This window comes from Rhipicephalus sanguineus, chromosome 1, assembly GCF_013339695.2.
Source record: "Rhipicephalus sanguineus isolate Rsan-2018 chromosome 1, BIME_Rsan_1.4, whole genome shotgun sequence".
NCBI lineage: Eukaryota > Metazoa > Arthropoda > Arachnida > Ixodida > Ixodidae > Rhipicephalus > Rhipicephalus sanguineus.
In genome coordinates this window covers 291,098,466-291,120,036 of record NC_051176.1, presented here as the reverse complement: position 1 = coordinate 291,120,036, position 21,571 = coordinate 291,098,466, and the positions used below count along the sequence as shown (strand labels likewise).

Sequence of the window (21,571 nt, the reverse complement as noted above, 5' to 3'; positions counted from 1 at the left end):
AAGCTTGAAGAGATGAAAAATCGTAGAACAGGCAATGGCGCTGGACTCAACTCTTCGACAAGAGGCTGTATACACGTTGGTACTAGCGACATTCCCTGTTCTACGATCGTTCATCACTTGTAGTAAACATGCTGTTTAAAGAGCTATCTAGAGTGTAGGGAGAGCCGCAGCGAATGCCTGGGTAACATTGCTGTAAGTTTGACAAGCCTGGTATACTGCACGCGGGGAAACGGATGGTGGGTAGCTGCTTGCCGCTTATCTTGCGCTGTGGTAATATTTATGTGCAAATACGTTGAAGGAAATGGTTCGGCACGAAATGTGCGCTGCGATTTTTATTGACTTGATGAACAGTCGCTTTTCTTACAAACGGACTATTTTCTTCAATGCTCGTCGTCATCAGCCTAATAAATGTTCCACAGGGCAAGGACATCTTCCATCGATGCTCAATTGGCTCTCTTCTTGAGTCAACCGAAGCCATTCTATAACGCTAAACCTGCCAGTTTTCGAGTATCATACAAGCGCGGGCGCGCCGCGCCCGCTGAAGCAAGAGCGTCGCCGACAAGCGAAACCGGAACCGAGTTGCCCACCGCCCTGGCGGTGGTCGTTAGTCACGTGACCTGTCCCGAGCGCGGCAAGTGAGCCGCCGGAGCGAACTGCTGCATCGGAAGCAGAGGAGTGAGTGGCGAGCAGCCGGAGCGGCCGGAGAGTGTAGAGCGTGTTTGGGGCTGGAAGGCGCCAACAGGCCAGGGGGAAAGGAGCCCGTTCAGGTGTGCTGCTTACACAAAGTGGAGGCCGGTGCTGCCCGAGGGCCATTGTGGTCCTCCCAGCCATGGTCAGCGCGGGCATTTGCCATGCCGTCTTCATTTGCTTGGTGATCCGGAGCGTATCAGGTGAGTTACACCTTCCGTTCGCGCGTCTACGCGCAGCTTTGGCGGGATTCCACTATCCCGGTGAGGAGAGTCCGTTGGCTCGTCGCGTTTCTGCGGCCTGGCTAGTGTATAAAACGCGCGCTAATCGTGCGTTCGTTGTTCCCGCATAGGAGCGGGGTTTGTTTACCTCTCTGACGGCGTAAAAGGAAGGATCGGAAAGCACCTCAGGCGCGAGTATGTCGACCGTGACGTGCTTACAAATGGAAGAGGTGCATCCCGGGGCGCTGTCAATGCGACAAAGCTTCAAAACATCGCACGTGAAAGGCAGCGTTTACGAGGGTAAATACCAGCGAAATTGGGCTTCCCTGGCGAGCTGCCAGCGGGGCTTCCGCGGCGCGCCAGTCGAGGCGCTCTCTTTGAAAATGCTACCGTCTGCCCAGTAGCCGCGTTTTCCTCGGCGCGGCGTTTGAGCTTGAAATGCGCGGGTGAGGAACGTTCGCTGGGACATTCGAAATGTGGCTGGGGCGGTGGCATGCCCGCGAGTGATGTGCTACCAGAACAAAGCGCACGATACCTTGGGACCGGTGGCCCCCTTGTCGCAGGGCTTCGCATAGGTGGGCCGGGCCTGGTGCTCCAGGGGAGTCCCCTGTGGCTCAACTGCAGCGACGACCTCGGCGTTGCCCCCAGCGCTGTGTGGTGGTACAAGGACAATATGAAATTCTACTCGTACGATCGGCAGGCTGATCCTCCCAGCCGTAGCTACCGAGTGCCCGGTGTGCACGTGGATGTGAGTAGTATAGCCGGAAGCTGTGCGCGGCGAGGCACTGAAGCTCCCACCTGCTGCAGCACGCCCAGTCGAGCGAGGGCTTCGTACGCTTGCTGGACGCGGATATCCGAACACGTGGCGTGTACCGCTGCGACCTGGCGCTCGAGCCGGGGGTCGTGCCCCAGCACGCGCAGCTTCAAGTCCGGGTGGTCGGTGAGTAAACCCACCAGTGCACCTGCGGCGTAGGGTCTGTAGTCCGCACGGGAGTGGGGCCCCCAACAACAACACGACGCACGTGCGAGCACTGCTCCCGCGACCGTGACGCCTACACTGACGAAAAGCCTTCCCGACTTGAGCACTCGGCTGGCTGCCTTGAGAAGCTTTGCCCCTGTTTGAGGCAGCATTCGTTCAGGGAACCTAGGAGCCCATGCTACGCAATATCATCTGTAAGCTGAGCCCTTGAAGCGCGCGCATGACCGAGAATGCCTTCTCGGAGCGCATGAGCATGTGCTGCCCGGGAATGTTGCTTTTTTTCAACATTTTTTCTCCCTTCTTCTGGCACTGCGAGGAAATTAGTGGTGACGTGATTATGCGTGAACACCGTAGCGTAGTGGGAGATCAGGCGTGCAATTTTACGCATATGCCTTCTCATTCATAAAATATGTCCATTGGAATTCGAGACCCGATCAGAAGTGTGGTTTCTGAAGCTATAAGCCGCCTAAAACCGATCGGTTTAGCTCTCCGTATCTTATTTGAAGCGTACCCTTCGATTGCTTATGAATTCGTGAGGAACGTTACAAAATGTTTAGTGGAGGTAAGTTGTCAATAAAGTGAGCTCCTGTTCAGTCATACATGTGGTGTGTCGCGTGCAGAGCGCCGTTTCGAAGCCTGCTATTGGCCATTTTTTTATGTAGTTCTCTGACAGTTACTGTCACGGCGCTTGCTCATCGAAGAATGGCCGTTTTTGTTCGCGCAGATTATGCGAGAAAAGTAACACGGATATGTATAAAAAATGAGAACGTCCTGTCGGGAGTGCCCGACACTTAAGTGCTCCTTACCAATCTCCGAAGCTGCAGATTGCGTTTACAGGAACGACATGCTACTTCGAGCTGTTCTATCCACGAGTGAAGTCGCTCCTTGCGGAATCGAATGACACCGCCTTGTCCATTGATGCCCTGCGTGTGCGATGTGCGAGTTAGTTCGAACGCGCCTCCCGTTTTACACGGCCATTCCGCTGAATGGTATACATTGCAGTCAACCGCATACTGCTAGCTTTTCCACCATTACGGGCTTGGTTGTCGCGCCACAGAACACGGTTGCGCCACGTGGAATCGGGGTGCGTGGGCGCGGCTCGTTCTATATACACATGCGCGATCGATGACTATAGGCGGGAGACTGCCGCAGTCCGCGCGGCTTGTTTGATCGAATGGCCGCACGTTTGCTTGTCTTGAGGTTCGTGGCAGTGGACGCGATGCTGGCATCATCCCGCAATGAGTCGCTCAACGCAACTTGCATGCTGATGCCGTGAGATGCAGTGGCACATTGTGGCCCGGCAGCCCTTATCCGGTCCGAAATAAGTTCCTTCGTTAGGCGTTTAATACGGCTGGCACACGGAAGCAATGTCCTTTGAAGTAAACCCCCTTTCAATTGCACCGAAGTACACCTTTCCAAGAGGGCTCCGCTGGCACACGGCTGATTTGTTTTATTTTTGAGCAAAAGTGCGCTAATTCACCGAAAACGACAGAAGAAAACAGCGCGTTGTCTGTGTTCTTCTTTGAATTCGCGCACTTTTGTTCAAAAGTGCAATACCAACTCGCTCAGCAAACCACCCTTCTTATTTGTTTTATGTAGACGCAGTAGAACAAATGGTGCACGCTGCGTCATTAAACCGAAACTGATGAGGCGCTAAAGTAAGGTGGTTTGTCTGGCCAGTGGAACTAAAAAAGAAAGGACTCACTTTACTTTTGTGAAGGTGAGGTCCGCCGCGGTGGCCCAGTGGTACGGTGCTCGGCTGCTGACCCGAAAGGCCCGGGTTCGATCCCGGCCACGGCGGTCGCATTTCAATGGAGGCGAAATGTATAGTGTACTGTGCGATGTCAGTGCATGTTAAAGAACTCCAGGTGGTCGAAATTCCACTGCGGTGTCCCTCATAGCCTCTCTGTAGTGTCAAACGCTAAAATACTTTTAAGGTGAGAATTGCCTACGGTCCGTTCTGCTGAAATTTTGCCTGTTCTGGTGTTGCGGATAACTGCTGATGATTCCGCGTTTTTTAAATCGCGCCTGTCATACAGCAACGGTGCGATGGACAGCATTTCGCCCAACTGCCTTTCGGCCAGAGTGCGCATTTTTGCGAACGCGTTTCCCGCTGCGCATTTGTGTGTAATTTGTTGAGATAGCGGTGTTCTGAACGAACAGTAAACACCGAGCTGAAGAAGCATAAAATGTTTCGAAACACGGACGAAACTGGGGCCATGCTTGCGAACGGCGATACCCGCACGTAACCCCGGATGTGCACGAAACAATTCTTAGAGCGACAAAGTTGCAAAAAGTTAAATATGATGCAAAGTATAGGCGGCAACAGCTGCTTGAGATTATTGCTGCAGTAAACTGCCACTGGCACGTAAATTTATAGTTTCCTTGGTTAATGTAAAACTGTTTTGGAAGCACTGGAATTTTCGATAAATCACCGTTGTTTTCTGCTTTGGAAGAGCTGCGGGCAAGAAACAAATTCACGAAGCTCTGCCTTCGTAAGTGTTCATTGTAACTGGCCAACCGCTCTCACTAATGATATTTATTTATTGAAAATACCTCAAGGACCCTGTACACAGGGTTTTACATGAGGGGTCCATGTGACGAACATTTCTAGCGTAAGAGCTTTTAAGTATGTTTATGAATACGTGCCCAATAGTATAGTAATTGGTTGTTTATTTTTGCATAAGTTGGTAGAAAACGATAGGAAGAAAAATGGCTGCTGACCGCTGCTGAAACCGGGGGTCAGACGTAGCTACAGAATTCGCCACCATGAAGGCTTCGGGAATTATGCTTGGGGCTTGATATTCTGGAATCTTTACCGACGCGTATATTTGCATTGAACATGGAAGAAATATTGTAAGCAAGTATGATGAAGAAGGTGTGAGATCAGGCTAGTAGCCCATGATGTCGTCTTAGCGCAAAAACTTCTGGACAAGAGACGAAGTGAATGCGATACATACAGGCGACACATGAAAGCTTGTGTAGAAGCGTGAACAGTTGAGCTGGACTGAGATTTCTAGGATGAACAGCGGAAACATTGCAAATGATTACCGGCGAAAGGGGCACAGGATTGACAGGAAAGACGCTAGAGCAGGGTTCTCAAATGGAGCTCCGCGAAGCCATTTTAGGGTCAGCGAAACCCATACTCGAAAAAAAAAAACAGCAAAAAAAAAACTTGTTTGGAGGCACACTGCAGACCGCATAACTTATTGACAAGCTGTAGGTGAGTGGCACTGTAATTTGATCATTCCTTGCCAGGTATATAAAAGGCACCCATTTCACGCTGCATGTTTTAATTTTATTATGATTCCCCACCCCCTTTTCTCTCACTGGAAGGGGTACCTCATCACTTCCACGGATCGACAAGGCATCCTTGAAACATCCATGGCTAAGAACCTCAACTGGCAATTTTCCCGCTCTTTATCCTAGTAATGAAAGTTGTGTCGCATTCATTACGTCTCTTGCCCAGAAGTTTTTACGCTAAGGCGAAATCGCGATGAGGAAGTTCACAGTTCAGTCTCTCTGTCTCCATGCGTTCGGTCTCAAAACACCTTTCTCCTTCCGTCATCGGTCATTGCCAATCGAAGGAAGGATAGGGAGCTAATCGTCGCGTGACGCGATGATCCAGTCGCCGTTCGGTTAGGGAGTCTGTATACGCGGCCCTAGGCGGTTACTAGTGGGGGTGGGGTCAATTGAAAGGAGAGAGCAGAATGAATGCAACTATTTATATAATCTGAACGGCGTTCACTAGTGGGGGTGGCGTCGAAAGGAGAGAGCAGTATGAATGCAACTATTTACATAATCTGAACGGCGTTCACTAGTGGGGGTGGCGTCGAAAGGAGAGAGCAGTATGAATGCAACTATTTACATAATCTGAACGGCGTTCACTAGTGGGGGTGGCGTTGAAAGGAGAGAGCAGAATGAATGCAACTATTTATATAATCTGAACGGCGTTCACTAGTGGGGGTGGCGTTGAAAGGAGAGAGCAGTATGAATGCAACTATTTACATAATCTGAACGGCGTTCACTAGTGGGGGTGGCGTTGAAAGGAGAGAGCAGTATGAATGCAACTATTTACATAATCTGAACGGCGTTCACTAGTGGGGTGGCGTTGAAAGGAGAGAGCAGAATGAATGCAACTATTTATATAATCTGAACGGCGTTCACTAGTGGGGGTGGCGTTGAAAGGAGAGAGCAGTATGAATGCAACTATTTACATAATCTGAACGGCGGTCACTAGTGGGGGTGGCGTTGAAAGGAGAGAGCAGTATGAATGCAACTATTTACATAATCTGAACGGCGTTCACTAGTGGGGGTGGCGTTGAAAGGAGAGAGCAGAATGAATGCAACTATTTATATAATCTGAACGGCGTTCACTAGTGGGGGTGGCGTTGAAAGGAGAGAGCAGTATGAATGCAACTATTTACATAATCTGAACGGCGTTCACTAGTGGGGGTGGCGTTGAAAGGAGAGAGCAGTATGAATGCAACTATTTACATAATCTGAACGGCGTTCACTAGTGGGGGTGGCGTTGAAAGGAGAGAGCAGTATGAATGCAACTATTTACATAATCTGAACGGCGTTCACTAGTGGGGGTGGCGTTGAAAGGAGAGAGCAGAATGAATGCAACTATTTATATAATCTGAACGGCGTTCACTAGTGGGGGTGGCGTTGAAAGGAGAGAGCAGTATGAATGCAACTATTTACATAATCTGAACGGCGTTCACTAGTGGGGGTGGCGTTGAAAGGAGAGAGCAGAATGAATGCAACTATTTATATAATCTGAACGGCGTTCACTAGTGGGGGTGGCGTTGAAAGGAGAGAGCAGTATGAATGCAACTATTTACATAATCTGAACGGCGTTCACTAGTGGGGGTGGCGTTGAAAGGAGAGAGCAGAATGAATGCAACTATTTATATAATCTGAACGGCGTTCACTAGTGGGGGTGGCGTTGAAAGGAGAGAGCAGTATGAATGCAACTATTTACATAATCTGAACGGCGTTCACTAGTGGGGTGGCGTTGAAAGGAGAGAGCAGTATGAATGCAACTATTTACATAATCTGAACGGCGTTCACTAGTGGGGGTGGCGTTGAAAGGAGAGAGCAGTATGAATGCAACTATTTACATAATCTGAACGGCGTTCACTAGTGGGGGTGGCGTTGAAAGGAGAGAGCAGTATGAATGCAACTATTTACATAATCTGAACGGCGTTCACTAGTGGGGGTGGCGTTGAAAGGAGAGAGCAGTATGAATGCAACTATTTACATAATCTGAACGGCGTTCACTAGTGGGGGTGGCGTTGAAAGGAGAGAGCAGTATGAATGCAACTATTTACATAATCTGAACGGCGGTCACTAGTGGGGGTGGCGTTGAAAGGAGAGAGTAGAATGAATGCAACTATTTACATAGTGTACGATGTGGTAATAAATAAATTAGTTATTCATTAATTAACCAAAGCGACCGTTTTAGCATGACCGTTTTAGTCCTTTTGCTATCACCGGTGCTTGGCGGAGGATGTGGCACCCGCGTGCTTTCCCGCTCCGCCGCTTCGAAGCAGCGGTGAGGAGTGGAGGCTCTCAGTCCGAGGCCTTGCTGCAGTACACTTCTCCAACGCATCGTTTACCAACCCTTCCAGGTATTCTTGTACAAGCACAAAATGTCCTGGGAGATGGGGTAACAAAGTGGGTATTCGTCTGCCGTAAAAGAACGCCTAGTACCTGTCACGCAACTGCACAACCCTGCCCCCCTTCCCCCTGTTGCTGTTGCGAGCTCACGCGCCTCCAGAGCAGCCGTGGCGCGGTAGATTTTAACAAAAAGCGTAGCACTTCTGCGCCACCTTCCCCGAAGAAACATCCTTCGTTAACTCGCGCATGCTCACATTGTACGCTTCGTTTAATTAGTTTCTTTCGTTTTTTTTTTCTCGTACTCTACATTGCCAGAAGACATTGAAGAGAGGAGGATGAAGAACAGCTGTGAATATTAATGTTCTTGGCGTTGGAAATAGCAGCGGTGGAGGTCCTTAGCAAAAATGTAAGTATTAACGCGACATGAGGGCTTATCCACTTTTAGGTATGATCAATACGGCATTTTACGCTAAGATAAAGTTTCATTATCCAGTCAGTTGCAACAACGGAAAATACTTTCAGCGTCAATCTGGCAGCACATACAATACGGTCAGAGGAGATATAAATTACGCGATATGCGACAACATTACCTACCAAATTATTGCGTTCAGATAATTTTTTAGGGCATAATCATGAAAGTACGTCTCCCCAATTCCAAGTGCAGTATATTATGAGGTACGGAAGTGTCATCGGAGTTTGCTTGTACGACGTTATCGAAATCAGCACAAAAACGCCTGATGTTATTTAGCCTGCTGCAAATCTGGGTCCCTACACATAAATATCGTCTCACGCTTGTTTTTTTTTTTTTTTTCGTGAGAGAAAACTATAGTAAGGTTGGGCGTATCATTATCGAAGGTGACCAGCCAAGAACAAAGTGCACTTACGAAAAAAATAGCTTTGTGAGAGCTTCTTATGTATAAAGACAGTGCTGAAGATGCGTTCAGGGCAGACAAATTCATTTACAGTCTTTATACAGACCTGTAATTACTTCAGGTCTGGCGTCACATACTTGGGCGTGCACTAAGAGAACGCGCTGAGTCATTGAGTGAGGCGCTTGTTTTGACGCTAAGAATAACAGAGAGCTCAGCTAGTGGGTAACTATTCATTCTAAAAAGACGCTAACACTACGCATACTCTGCAGGCACGACGCAGTGATATCCGTACTATACTAGCAGAATTTTTCGTTAAATGGTACACGCAAGTTGAATTTGTTGCGGTGATGTAGGGTTTCGACATGAGACCCAAGTTGTGGCGCATGTCGTGGAACAAATGCCTGACCTGCGTTGGCCACTGCAGCCTTGCGTTTGTCGCGTCCTGCCTTTTCGTATGGTTATGTGTGGCCCAATTCACGAAGTTTTTCATTCATAGGTTCTCTTCACGATGGACTAGCCGACTTCTCTAACATGTCCTAATAATTCCTTCTTACAGGTTAATAAAATCTGGCTTGATGGCGGTAGCTTGCGCCGGTTTGTATGTGTTCATTTTTAAACAGCAGCGCGAAAAGACACGCCGCAATGACGGAGGGAGAAGGCATGGGAGAAGGCAATGGGACAAGCGCTGTTGCGTAAACGATGGCGTAGATTCTAGGTATTACAGCGTAACCATATGTAAAGCCAGCATTCTTTCGTTTTTTTTTAGGAGGAGGTGTTGGGTAATTTTGAGGCTGACGGTGGAAGGGGGCACGCGTGCTCGGTGTGCTCTCCCCTCCGGGCTCTATACGTCCCTGCGTCTTTTTTCGCTGCCGGCAACTTGAATGAACCTCGCGCGTATCCTCCTGCCACGCATCCACTCTGTCCGGCCGTAACACACGAGAAGAAGAGAAACAAAGGCGACGAGAAGTCGTTTCCTCCCCTTTCTTTCTGCCTGTCCGTGCTGGCACATCTCCCTGTCAGGCCGAACGAACAGCGTCCGACGAGCATTTTTCCGATTGTGCGTTGGCGGAATGCGGTCGGACGCTGCGAGAGAGGGAAGGGGGGGGGGGGACGCACGCTCACGCGGCGAATGATTCGTGTGCGTGTGATTCAACGCGTGTCCGAGTCTTCGACCGCGTCACACGCAACCGCAGCGCTGACGCACGTTAATGCCGACGTGAGTGTGCGTTGTTACTACCCATTAAACCTCGCTCGGAGCTGCAACTTTTCGATCCGTATTGTACGATGCCCGTTCTGAAAAGACAGCCTCACGCCCTCAACAGTGATACGGATGACACGGAATGCGAGGTAGCGCTACCGTTTGATTGTGCTTTGATATTACGACCAATTCGTGTCGTGCGTGTTAGCGTTGAAGGAACAGCAGAATAACCGTAATTCAACATTCTACTGTCATTTACCCACCATCTCGGAGTTATCACCCTGTGCAGGGTAGGGCTGGCTTCAATCAGTGCGTAAATCGCGACAAATATAATAAAGGCTTGTGGTTGGCTGAAATCCACGCGCTGGTCGCGTTGGTCATTCGCGATAGGCGACATTGCGGTGATTCGTAATGCGCATCGACCTGTCGCAAAACGTGCTTCATTTCAGCCTCTTGGGTTCGATATATGACTGGCCGCATGCAACTAGCGACGTCTGCATAGGACTGATGGCGAGATGGGGTAAAGGTGGAATAAAGAGAGTCCCGATCCAGGACCCGCTCCGAAATGTTTACATTCTGTACGTGCATATATACACGCGCACGTCAAGCATACATAAAGCGAGGACGGAACTCCTCCTCCCCTACCCCACCCAGAAAAAAAAAAGTTTCTGGCTACGCCTCTGACCCTTACGTCATAGCCGAAACAGTCACAATGGGAGACGAAGAGAGTTATCTTCCTATGCAGGAAAGCAAGAAAAGTGCAGCTTATAGGTGCGTTTTGTATATGTGTACGTGTGTTCCCACGCCTGTATACGAGCCGTTTTCTGAAACCTTTAGTTTGTAAGCGCTGTTTGCCGCTGCTGCAGTCGCCATCGTTAATTTCCTATAGCATCCACTGTCTTACCCATTGTCCCAACCCGAAAACCTTGCCGTGTTTCATTCGGGTATAAGGAGCTAAAGCTTTGTCCGACAGAACCTATACAACGATTGCATTCGCTCGATTCTATTCCTTTCTAAAACATGAGCCGCTCACAATCGGTTGGACAAAGGCAAAACACTGTGCGGACCATGCACTGACGAAGCGCAAGATGAATTGAAATATTATCGTTATCCCTGCCCTGTACTCACTCACTGCCTGTGTTTCACTCTTAGTCTTATCGACTCGTTATCACCATGATTGCAGGTCCATGTACAATTAGGCACGTACCATTTAACTATCCGCCTTGCAAAGGAAGTATTCCATGGTGAAAAGCGATATAGGGGAACGCAGGCAAACACACGACGATGTACACAGGCGCTGACTTTCATCGCTTTCTCTTGTTCACACTTCGGACGTTCATTCGGGCTCGAATGATCATTTTTCAAGGCCATTGTACCAACTTTAGCCCGGGAACGAGTTTTTCAAGCAGGGGCGTAGGCATAAATTTTTTTCGGGGGGGGGGGGGGCACTTCCTTCATTTGAAGTGGGGGCCGTGCAGGCAGATGTGGTCAAGTGTCATTTTGGGCTCTGTATGCCATAGCAAAAAAATAAAAAAATTCGGAGGGGGGGGGGGGCGGCCCCCCCTGGCTACGCCACTGTTTTCAAGTACATTGACTGTATCCAAATAACAAATATTTCCACACCTCTGTTTAAAAGATTCCGAAATACATATATACTGCGAGCTGTGGAAAGTGGCGCGCGGTTTGTACTGTATAACGAGTACTCGAAATTTGCCATATGGTGAGAGGTGCTCCCGCATTTACTAATAGAGCACGTGCGACGTGCGACACACGTTTCCGTACAGAAGCTTCAGTCTTTCTCTCAAGAGCCTTATCTATGGAAGGACTTCTAAGCATAGTAGAGACACTCTATACCTGTATGGCGGACGGCAGCTGGTGGAAAACGCGCATATATGATGTTTGATAACACTGATTAGGAAAAAGAAAATAACCATAGAAAAGTTTTTATGAGCACCATGAAACCTTCTTCCAGAACGCATTTTCATTAAAATAACTCCACGGCATATCCTCCGCTGAGTGGCCTGCCTGACCTGTCACTGTATGCGGAGGAAACCTACGGAGTCTGACACCAAAGGGATTGTAAACTACGAACTGTTGTACACTACACAAATATAGCTGTAATTACACTGTAACTAAACTACAAGTAAGGCTGCAGGGACCTATGATCTGCAACGTCTCGCTGCAGGGCATACGTCTGATGCTATGTACGCGGCCAGTGTCCACATGTTACTGAGCCACAGCTGACATACTGATGACAACAGATGACAGGGGGCCGTACTCACCAAGCATTTCGTTCCTAAATGAATGGACCGGGTTAGTTTAACAATGTGGGTCTCAATTTTCTCGTCATGGCCCAAGCGGCGCTCCGCCTGCGGTATCACAAGGCCTGATCATGAACGGCGAATGATAAGAAAGCAATAGAATGGAAAAAAAGGAATCCTTACATTGTTCCGCCTTCGCTAATATGTCTGGCATCATCGTCATTGGCTGGCACCTGCTTTTGTACGAACAGTTCTAGCGCAAGAACGGCCTTAGTAATTACGGGTTCGGATTTACAAGCCTTTTCGTGCGTTCATATATTATGATCTGGCCACGCATGCTTTGTAAACTCTGACCCCGAGCTTGTATATTCAACAGCCTGTTCATACGCTATTGGCCGTGAGATGAACCAGAGTCGGCACCTAGCGGCGAGCGGACGAAACCCCGTGGTGTGGATGGCCCCTTACGTCGTCTCCTAGCCACACCGCGTCCGCATGTGTGCATACGTCATTCACGTCCTTAGATTACAGCTTATTCCGTTGTACTAGCACAGTATCAAATGCTTGTACGTATGCCTACACGATATATATACATAAGCATTTCGCCTTACGAGACTTGTATGCACTCTAATAAGTGAGTGCATGCACGTGTTGGTATGGCGCAAGGTCTAACCATCTAACCGTCCTTTCGCCAAAATCATTTCAATGTGGGTACCACTTTGTCGTTCAAGCACATCACATAGTGCACTTGACGTCGTCTAAATGCACTAAAAAAAGTACTAAATGTCGAGGTGTAAATGCAGAATTTTAGCGACACCATCTCGTGAAGTGTTGGCGATTTGGACATTCTTTTGATACCGCAAAGCATGAACTAGCGTCTGCAGAGGATGGTTAGCGGTAAAAAAGACCTGAAGCCACGCATTTCTACAGGAGTACGAGTATTCATGCAAACAGAAAAGCAGCGTGCACAAAGTTCTACTTCATCTAATTACGCAGAAATACAGGCTTTTTTTTTTGTGGCCGCTAGAGCAAGAAGTAAATACTTAATTGGCTCAGTCGCGCAACACTATTTATATTGTGGTATAGGCAAAACGCAATTTAAACACGGGCAAATAAAGCAAGAAAAACATCGAGCACAGTGCAAAACACGAATGCGACCAAAGGCCAGTACCCCATTGGTTGGCATATGGCGCTTCTCTCAGACGTAATAGGAACGTTAGGCCGATTTCGTGCATTAATGTGGCAATGGAAGGCGTACACATGACCATTAGGCTGCAGTCAACGCGCTTTATTCGCCGACAATCGACTCAAACCGCCTACGGCGAAGCGCCGCTGCGTAGCGCGGCGACGTTGCTGCCACCTATAGCCAGATCTCGCGGCGAATAGTTAGTATTTCGTGCACCAGCTTTTGCCAATCGCAATAATCAACTTACCTGCCTTACGCACGTCTGCTACTGAACTGCATTGAAACAATTCTGCCGTCTAATTTTCACAGCGTCTACTCTTCGGTCAAGACACTGCGCCGTCGTGTGGCTTGTCTTTGTACTGTATGGCACTGCTAAGCCGACCGAAGCGCTTTGACAGCCGACATCAATCTGTCGCGTGTATATAATGCATGGATACCTTGTATAACTCCTGAACTTGTTCTACGCAAAATGATGTCCCAGCACACAGGCCCATTTCTTCGTCGTATAAGAGAAGAGACGAAAGCTAAGCGGCGGCCTCCCGAGATTATCGTTACCTCGTCACCATATATAGATGGCTTGCATTGACGTCACGGAAACAACCATGTTGGAGCACCAGCATGTGGAGACGCGACGCTTGCGATGCCACATTAATGCTATCAAAACATCACATGCATGTTATTTCATTACGCACGCACAGAGACGCTCCTGCCACGTCGTTTTCACATTGTCGCAATTTGTTTGTCATCAAAACCACCATCGTGGAGCACCAGTACATTCAGAAGCGGCGTCCATGACGTCACGTACAAGTCATCTATATAAAGAAAACGGCCGACACATGGTAGCCAATGCGCCGTTCGTAGTCGCAAATCATTTTGCACGCTGGGTCAGTATATAAACATCTATTCTTTTCACCCTGTTCAATTTCTACCTCCCACTGCTCATGACCGTCCGCCGATCACGGCGGTGATGTATGCGGAGCGGGGCTGCGAATATGGACGGAATGGGAAAAATGAATGAATATGGTATTCACACCATCCTGTTCCTGCATTGGTTAGTAATCCTTTTATGGCATAAGTAGGCCTGTAGTAATGTGGCGTTTGTAAATCGTGTGACAAACCAACTGGCTCAGCTAGCAACGAGCTTTGCTATTACGCGCAGGAGGAGGAATAAACTTTATGAATGTCCTGTACAGGGCTGGTGAGCCCGTCTAACTACTGCCACGTTGGAACACAGCCAAAAATGAAAAAAAAAAGAGTAACTGCGGGTTTTAGTTCTAAAGATCAACTGTTACACCCCAAAAAGACCAACTGGAACAAGATAGCTGGCATGTCTGAAGTTGGGGGAGTATTGCCCAGTTTGAAAGGGAGCAACAGAAGGACGAACAGTTGCTCTCGACGCGCAACCTTTGCTCTCCTGTAGGACGCACCCTGTATAGGTCGATGCATGCAGGGGCGTAGCCGGAAATTTTTTTTCTGGGGGGGTCAACCATACTTTATGTATGTTCGTGCGTGCGTTTGTATGTGTGCGTGTACATATACGCAAGCAAAATTGAAAATTTTCGGGGAGTGTTTGAACCCCCCTCCCCCCTGGCTACGCCCCTGGATGCATGGGCCACATTTTCTTGCGGGCTGGCATAGCGAAACTACTTTTCGTAAACTGAAACGCACGCTAATAAAAGGCATGGTTGTACTAGAACGCCAGCACCTGAAGCTGCTGTCATCGCAAGTCAAATACAGTGATGTAATTGCTGCTCCAATTGCTCCAAACTGCTCCAAAAGAGAAATGCTGCTCCATGCTGCTCCAAACTGTAATTTTTGTTAGTAACTGCTCCGAATCTGCTCCGAAATGGCACTGGGAAGCTGAAAACAGTGAACTTTAACCGTGTGATCGTCCAGCGAGCCTAAACAAAACCAAAAACAAGCTGTATACTATCATCCTAGTATGCCGCATGTATACTAGCTGCATACTAGCATTGTCAATATATATCTCATTTAGCAATATATTTGTGCCTGACAAGCAGACTATTTTGGTGAAATGTGTGCGAGATTAGTTCAATATCATACTGATTAATAACTGCCGCTGTTACAAATGCGATGTGTGACTTACATTTAACGCTTTATCAGCTTTGACCTCATTTATGCCACAAGAACAGGCATTTTAAGTGCATAGCTAGCTCATCGAGTTGCTTTTCTTTTAAGTTTTCAGTGCAGGCTATTTTGGTGAAGTATGAAAATAACAGATTGCTTTGATCTCGTACTATTTATAAACTGCTTCTTTGGTGATAGTCATATATGACTGTGGTTACTTTTATCGTTTGGTGTTCAGCTTTATCGCTTTCATATAATTTCTGCCACGTGTACTGGCGTTTTAAATATATAGCTCATCTTCCTTAGTGTTCAGTGACCATACATCTGCTTAATTATGTTTCTTGCAATTATCACTGACTATTATATGTGCAATATGTTTAATAATAAATATTAATGTTTATGAAATGCTTCAGTGATGCTTTAAACTCCAGGAGTTGCACAGAATATTTTGCCATCAGCTCCAAAAACACCGATTGCTGCTCCAAAGCAGCATTTTTTCTGCTCCAGAATCTGCTCCAAAGAGCAAAATGCCGCTTCCATCACTGCAAATGGCGTGTTTGCGTATAACATTTGGCTTAAATATATAGCCTGAGAATGTGGCAATAAAATGCGCAGCTTCGCGAGACTCCTTGTATACTTCACGACAAACAAGCGGTTGAGAGAAGTACACAGTTGATAGAATTTACATTTGCGGTTTTATGCTGAACGGCAGCCTCTAGTACAAAGCAGCAAAAGCCGCGACTGCAGGGTTGCAGCAGGTATCACGCAACGCATATATTTATATCGCGACGCGCAGCGAGCCCTCCCTCATCTCTACCTTGTCACTGGCTCATTTTGGTGGGAGGGCAGCTATCCCAATCGCGTCCGGGAGTTTGACTTTGTGTTTAATCTCAGAGCAAATGGACGGTTATCAGCTCGGGTGGTGTTGACTTTTCAAAGGGGAGGCGACTATTCCGCAAAAAACAAATAATAATAATAAATGAAATAAATAAATAATAATAAAAAACAAAACACACCTCCGGGCAAAAAGGAAAAAAAAAAAGAAATTACTGGCCCTTTATCTAGCGTGGAGGAGAGCACTTGCAAAGCCAATGTTTTCGCGAGAGACTCATTACCTTGACGTTTTCAGACGTTTGCATTGTTACTTTCTATTTTCTTTCGAACATCACCACTGGTTCTGCACGCCTATGCTTACTGCACTAACGTGTCAGAACTCGCAACTACCCATCGGTACCTACATAACCCCGTTTCCTTTCAGACAACGCCGTAGCGTGATGTGGCGTAGTGGTTAGCGTACGAACATGGTGATAAAGTGGTCGCGAGTTCGAATCCTGTGTGTTTGCTGGAAGTTTTCTGAAATTTATTTCTGGGAATGGGATGTCTGTATATCGTTTGGACATCTGTGTAAAAATCAATTTGCTGTATAAGTTTTCTTTTTTTTTGAAACTGAGGACTAACGGGAAGGAGCATCAGGAAGGAGCAACTGGCGGCAGTAATAGTTGGTCTTCAAGGAGCAACTAAGGGGACTAACCGTTCATCCCCCGAAGGAGCAACTGAAAGGAGGGCAACGGTTCGTCCCCTTGCAGTTGCTCCTTTTAGGAGAGTAATGGGAGTGGCAATGCACTTGTTCCCTCAAAGGAGGAACCCATATACCCCCGTTGCTCTCTTTTGGCTTAGAGTGTACAATGACCTCAATTTTTGTGGACAGTGGACAAGCACTGGGACAAATTCACAAAGTGTTTCTTTCCGGAGTCGCCCTCTATCGGGCGCGCCCCTATTTGGTGGTGGGATAACGCGGGCGCGCTGTCGGCGCTCTACGAAAACATCACGCGAAAGCCCTCCTGGGCATTGCTGTGAATGCTTTCCAAAGAAGCCAAAATAATAAGCTCTGACAAAAAGAAGCACAGAATTGTTTACCAGCGCTATTTGCTTACAGAATATGTACAGTGAGCGGACATTCCGCGTGGTCGCCGCGATGGGGTTTCCCCAAACAAGCTCCTTGCGTGAGAGGCAGCCAGTCCCTGCGGACGAACTATGTGACGTACACTCTTACATTAGTCTGTGTGAATAAATGGGGCATACCAGAATGAAGCCTCAATTAAGCGATAGCGCGGCCGCAGCATTACACAAGTAACCGTTGTGGCGTGGACGTTATCAAAGCTTTTCGAAAATAATTTCTTAAAAACTCCAAGGAAATTTGCGCCCATGGCGACTTGTGCGAGCCGTCAGCAAGATTCACTTTTTTTTCCTTTTAAGTTCTTCGACGTTTCATTATCATAATTACTCAAGTGACGTTGCACTCTACGTTTATCGGTATCCTCAGCGAGCAATTTCTCCCTGCTTTCTTTATTTAAATCTAGTATATTCATCGGTTGGTGCTAAGACAAGCATGTATGCCGTGAGGCGTGCATTCTTTTTTAACACGGTTCCTAATGCTCCCTTTCCATTCCAGTGAACTGATCAGTATATATATATATATATATATATATATATATATATATATATATATATATATATATAATATATATATATATATATATATATATGGCATGACTGAGAAGGGAAGAGCACGAGCAGATAGCCAGGTCGCTAAAACACTAGAAGGGAGGGATTCCTCCTATTATCCGGGTCGAATCGTGTAGAGCCAATTTCTCCCCTGCCAGTGAATCACTGGCGTAGCCAGGGGGAAGAGGGGGTTCAACTACCCCCCCCCCCCAAAAAAAAAAAGAACGTTTCAGTTTTGCATGCGTATATATGCACGCATGCATACAAGCGCACTCACGAGCATACATAGAGTATGGTTGAACACACATCCTCCCCCTTCCCTTCCGAAAAAAAAATTCTGGCTACGCTGATACAGTGAACACCTTACAAGTCAACTTAGAAAAACAAAACCCGCGTGCATATCATATTTTCTTTTCTTTTTTTGCTCATCACTCTCCTTTCTGCTGACGGCTCTCCACGGTCTCGCATTCCCCAACCGCGCGCGCCATGTCTCTGCGTCGGCGAATGTGCGTGTCCCACTTCACGGCTGCTAGCAGTTGAAACTTTGACTTGGGCGAGTTGGTACATTGCTAGCAGTTGTTTCCGGGAGTTGGTTGAACCACAGGACTAGGTTGAACCCCATAGTTCCGAACAGTCAGTGTTGCGCGGTAGCATGAATAACGGTCTCAAACTGTGCGTGTCCCACTTCACGGCTGCTAGCAGTTGTTTCCGGGAGTTGGTTGAACCACAGGACTAGGTTGAACCCCATAGTTCCGAACAGTCAGTGTTGCGCGGTAGCATGAATAACGGTCTCAAACTGCTCCCGGGAGCACAACTTGAGGCTAAATAGTGTTAATACAAGCGCCAATTTTGAAAATAGGCATTTATAGGCATTTGTGAGCATTTAGGCACAAACGCCAAAAATAGGCATTTATAGGCACTATAAAACACTATAAAAGCCCTTCTTAACCTCTAATTCATGCTCATATATATCAAAGTGGCACGATAGGAGCGCAAAGAACAAAATAGGCATTTGCCTCAAATCCGGTCTCTACTCATTAGCTAGGAATCGCTGTGGAAAAGAGAGAAGTTATTGCACCAAGTAGCTGCAAAGCGGGCTAAAAACAACGTGTAGAGACCGCAATGTAAAGTTTTCATGCGCAACTATTTTTTTGTAAGTTCTGCAGCAGTTTTGGTGGCAAAATCGTGTCTAACGCAAAATGCGTGGCCAGGGTGTCGGAACGAAATATTTTTCGTTTCTGTTTTAGTTTCGTTCCACCGCAAAAAGTTCCGTTTCTGTTCTGGAACGAAAAAAAAAAAATGTTCCGTAACCTGGAATAAGGAGGCCGCCCACCTTGGGCGCACAGCGCGCTTGCTCAAAATAAACGTTTATTCTCTCTCTCTCTCTCTCTCCGTAACGGTTTGTAACGGTTTTTATTTGTGTGCTGAAATTTGAAGTTAAAGTAGTGATAAAAAACACTGGATTTGTGGTATCCATGGATACTTGCACTCCTCTTAAGAAAGCAGGACAGGTGTAAAACACGTTCTTCCCACGTTCTTCAGAGCGGAAGTAACTGTTCCACGAATTCCTACCAACTAGCAGAAACCAGTACCCTTCACAGTCATAGTAATTATTTCCTCAAAAGTCAGTTACGAATTTTTTTAGCGGGCTCAATGCTTTGTGTCAAGGGAGTGAGCACGATCTCAGAATCAGCCCGTCATCGAGTTTCCTCTGATGTGCGCGCGATACTGTTCTGATACTACAAACTTCAAAGCCGAGAATGCCCTCTCCACGCTGGCCTGAGTGACAGGCACACGAAAGTCCACTTGTGTTAATATAAACGTCTCTGGTTGCCACTATTTTCGTTCTTCGCACAATTTCAACACATCTTTACTTTGGAACTCCTGCCTGAGGTCACGTCGCATGACCTCGGTTATTCCGGATGGCCAAGTTTTTCCGTGAACCGAAAAACGATAAAAAAAATTTCGGTTTCACTCCGGAACGAAATAATAGATAACGTTCCTGTCAAAAATATAGTTTTTTTTATCGTTTTTCGTTTTTGGTTTTTTCCCGTTCGGACACACTGTGCGTGGCACCTTTCCGACTAGAATATATGCATACACGGCTCCGTAGAAAACAAATAAAATTGGGATGGGACAACTTGAATGTGGGAGTGGACCTAATTTTGGGGTCGATATGGAGGTGGGCAGCGTATATGGGCCAGCCAGATTGCTGGAGAAAGGCGTCATTAGCTGGCCAGCGTACGTGGGCGTGCGTCTCAGTGAGCGCTTTCTGCTATACTCACCGAGCATCGCAGCCCCACGCCGAAGCAGAAATCTTCCTCACGGAAGTGCTGGCTGCACGGGCGTGTTGTAGCCGATGGCTGTTTACCGTTTCTAAGTTTTACAATCCAAGCTTCACGCAGCTTCTTACCCTGCGCACACGTGTGAAGGCTGACACTGGGCTCCGTTGCGTATGTCCTGCATTGCGCTGCACCGAGTACAGGCCTACCGTATCTGCAAGACAGCGACTGCATTTGCAGTGCTTTCAAGTCTTGTCAAGCGCACGCCGGAAGCGGGAGAACTCCCCATTTGATAAGAATTACAGCGCATGCGGCATTCTAAAATTTCGTTTTCAGCGCGCTTCGGTGCTCCCGAAGCAGACGACGCTACCGCTCACCTAGCACGTCACACCGACGGTGGCGCCAACTTTTCCGGTGGTGGGCCTCGCACCCACTACTCTGCCATTGGCCGGGTGCCTTCACTGATAATATGCCAAGTGACAGGATTGGTAGAAATATTGTCCTACGAAGATATGTAGCGCAAGTGCTTTTTGCGAATACGGGTAATGATTTTAACGTACTTTTGTTTGTTGACTCTTCATTCATTATTTCTTATTTTCGGTTGCCTTCGTAACCATCGGCACCCTTTGATGTCGTCATCGGTATTATCCGCCGGCCTATATAGCGGCCCGCCACCCACAGGAGATGGTGTCTTCTCTTGGCATGCGAACGCACGATCGATGTGCGTCACCTGTCGCTGGCATAAAGCTGACCCCCTCGGTCTTGCGTGTTTTAACACATGCCTGTGTGATCATGCACGGCGCTCCCAAGCGCTAAATCGGCGAAGGGTGTCTGGACGTCCGTGTGCGGTTCTCAAGCCGGGTTTGGCCAAGATGGATGTTTGTCGGACATTTTGATCACGATATCGCGCACACATTCTGTGTGTGTGTGTGTGTGTGTGTGTGTGTGTGTGTGTGTGTGTGTGTGTGTGTGTGTGTGTGTGTGTGTGTGTGTGTGTGTGTGTGTGTGTGTGTGTGTGTGTGTGTGTGTGTGTGTGTGTGTGTGTGTGTGTGTGTGTGTGTGTGTGTGTGTTACGTGCGCTCGCGCGCCGCTGCTTTGACGGATGCTCCCGTCGCTGCAGGCAGCCAGCTGGAACATGGCCAGCCGACGCCTGCTCCCGCGATACGCGCCGTTGCGTAGCGGCGCCGTTGATTGGAAGCCAGTCGAGCATCTCTGTGGCACCGAGGTGTCATCCCGCGGAGAATCACGGGCCGCGCGATAACTGTGTGCATTTTGTTTCGTGCTGCGCTCGGCATGGTCGCCTGGCTATATATATATATATATATATCAAAAGCAAGGTGTTGGACGCACAAGTGAAAAGAAGCTTTATTTTACGTTCCGGCCGTGGGCCCGGCCTTCGTCAGAAGCCGGGCCCACGGCCGAAACGTCAAATAAAGCTGCTTTTGCTATTACTCCCGGATCCGCCGACACCTTTATATATATATATATATATATATATATATATATATATATACACGAGAACATGTGGAAACAGAAACCACAATGGGGGCGTGTAGTGCATCATCGGTCTATTCGCCGTGTGTAGAGAATGTGCGGAGCTGGCTAGGTAATATAAATGAACTGAACAGCAGTAACTGCACGGCTAAGAAATGACTGCCCTGGGTGCCAAC

At 47.7% G+C, this 21,571-nt stretch overlaps 1 protein-coding gene across 1 annotated transcript in view; it reads left to right on the top strand.

The window, feature by feature from the left end:
• Positions 1 to 660: 660 nt before the first annotated feature.
• The window catches only part of LOC119379258 (uncharacterized), a 116,302-nt gene continuing 95,391 nt past the window's right edge, over positions 661 to 21,571 (top strand). Inside the window, exons 1-3 of the mRNA XM_037648506.2 lie at positions 661 to 890; positions 1,472 to 1,656; positions 1,716 to 1,848. Of these exons, the coding sequence (XP_037504434.1) occupies positions 830 to 890; positions 1,472 to 1,656; positions 1,716 to 1,848 (379 nt within the window). The 5' untranslated portion in view covers positions 661 to 829. The remainder of the gene's footprint in view (positions 891 to 1,471; positions 1,657 to 1,715; positions 1,849 to 21,571) is intronic.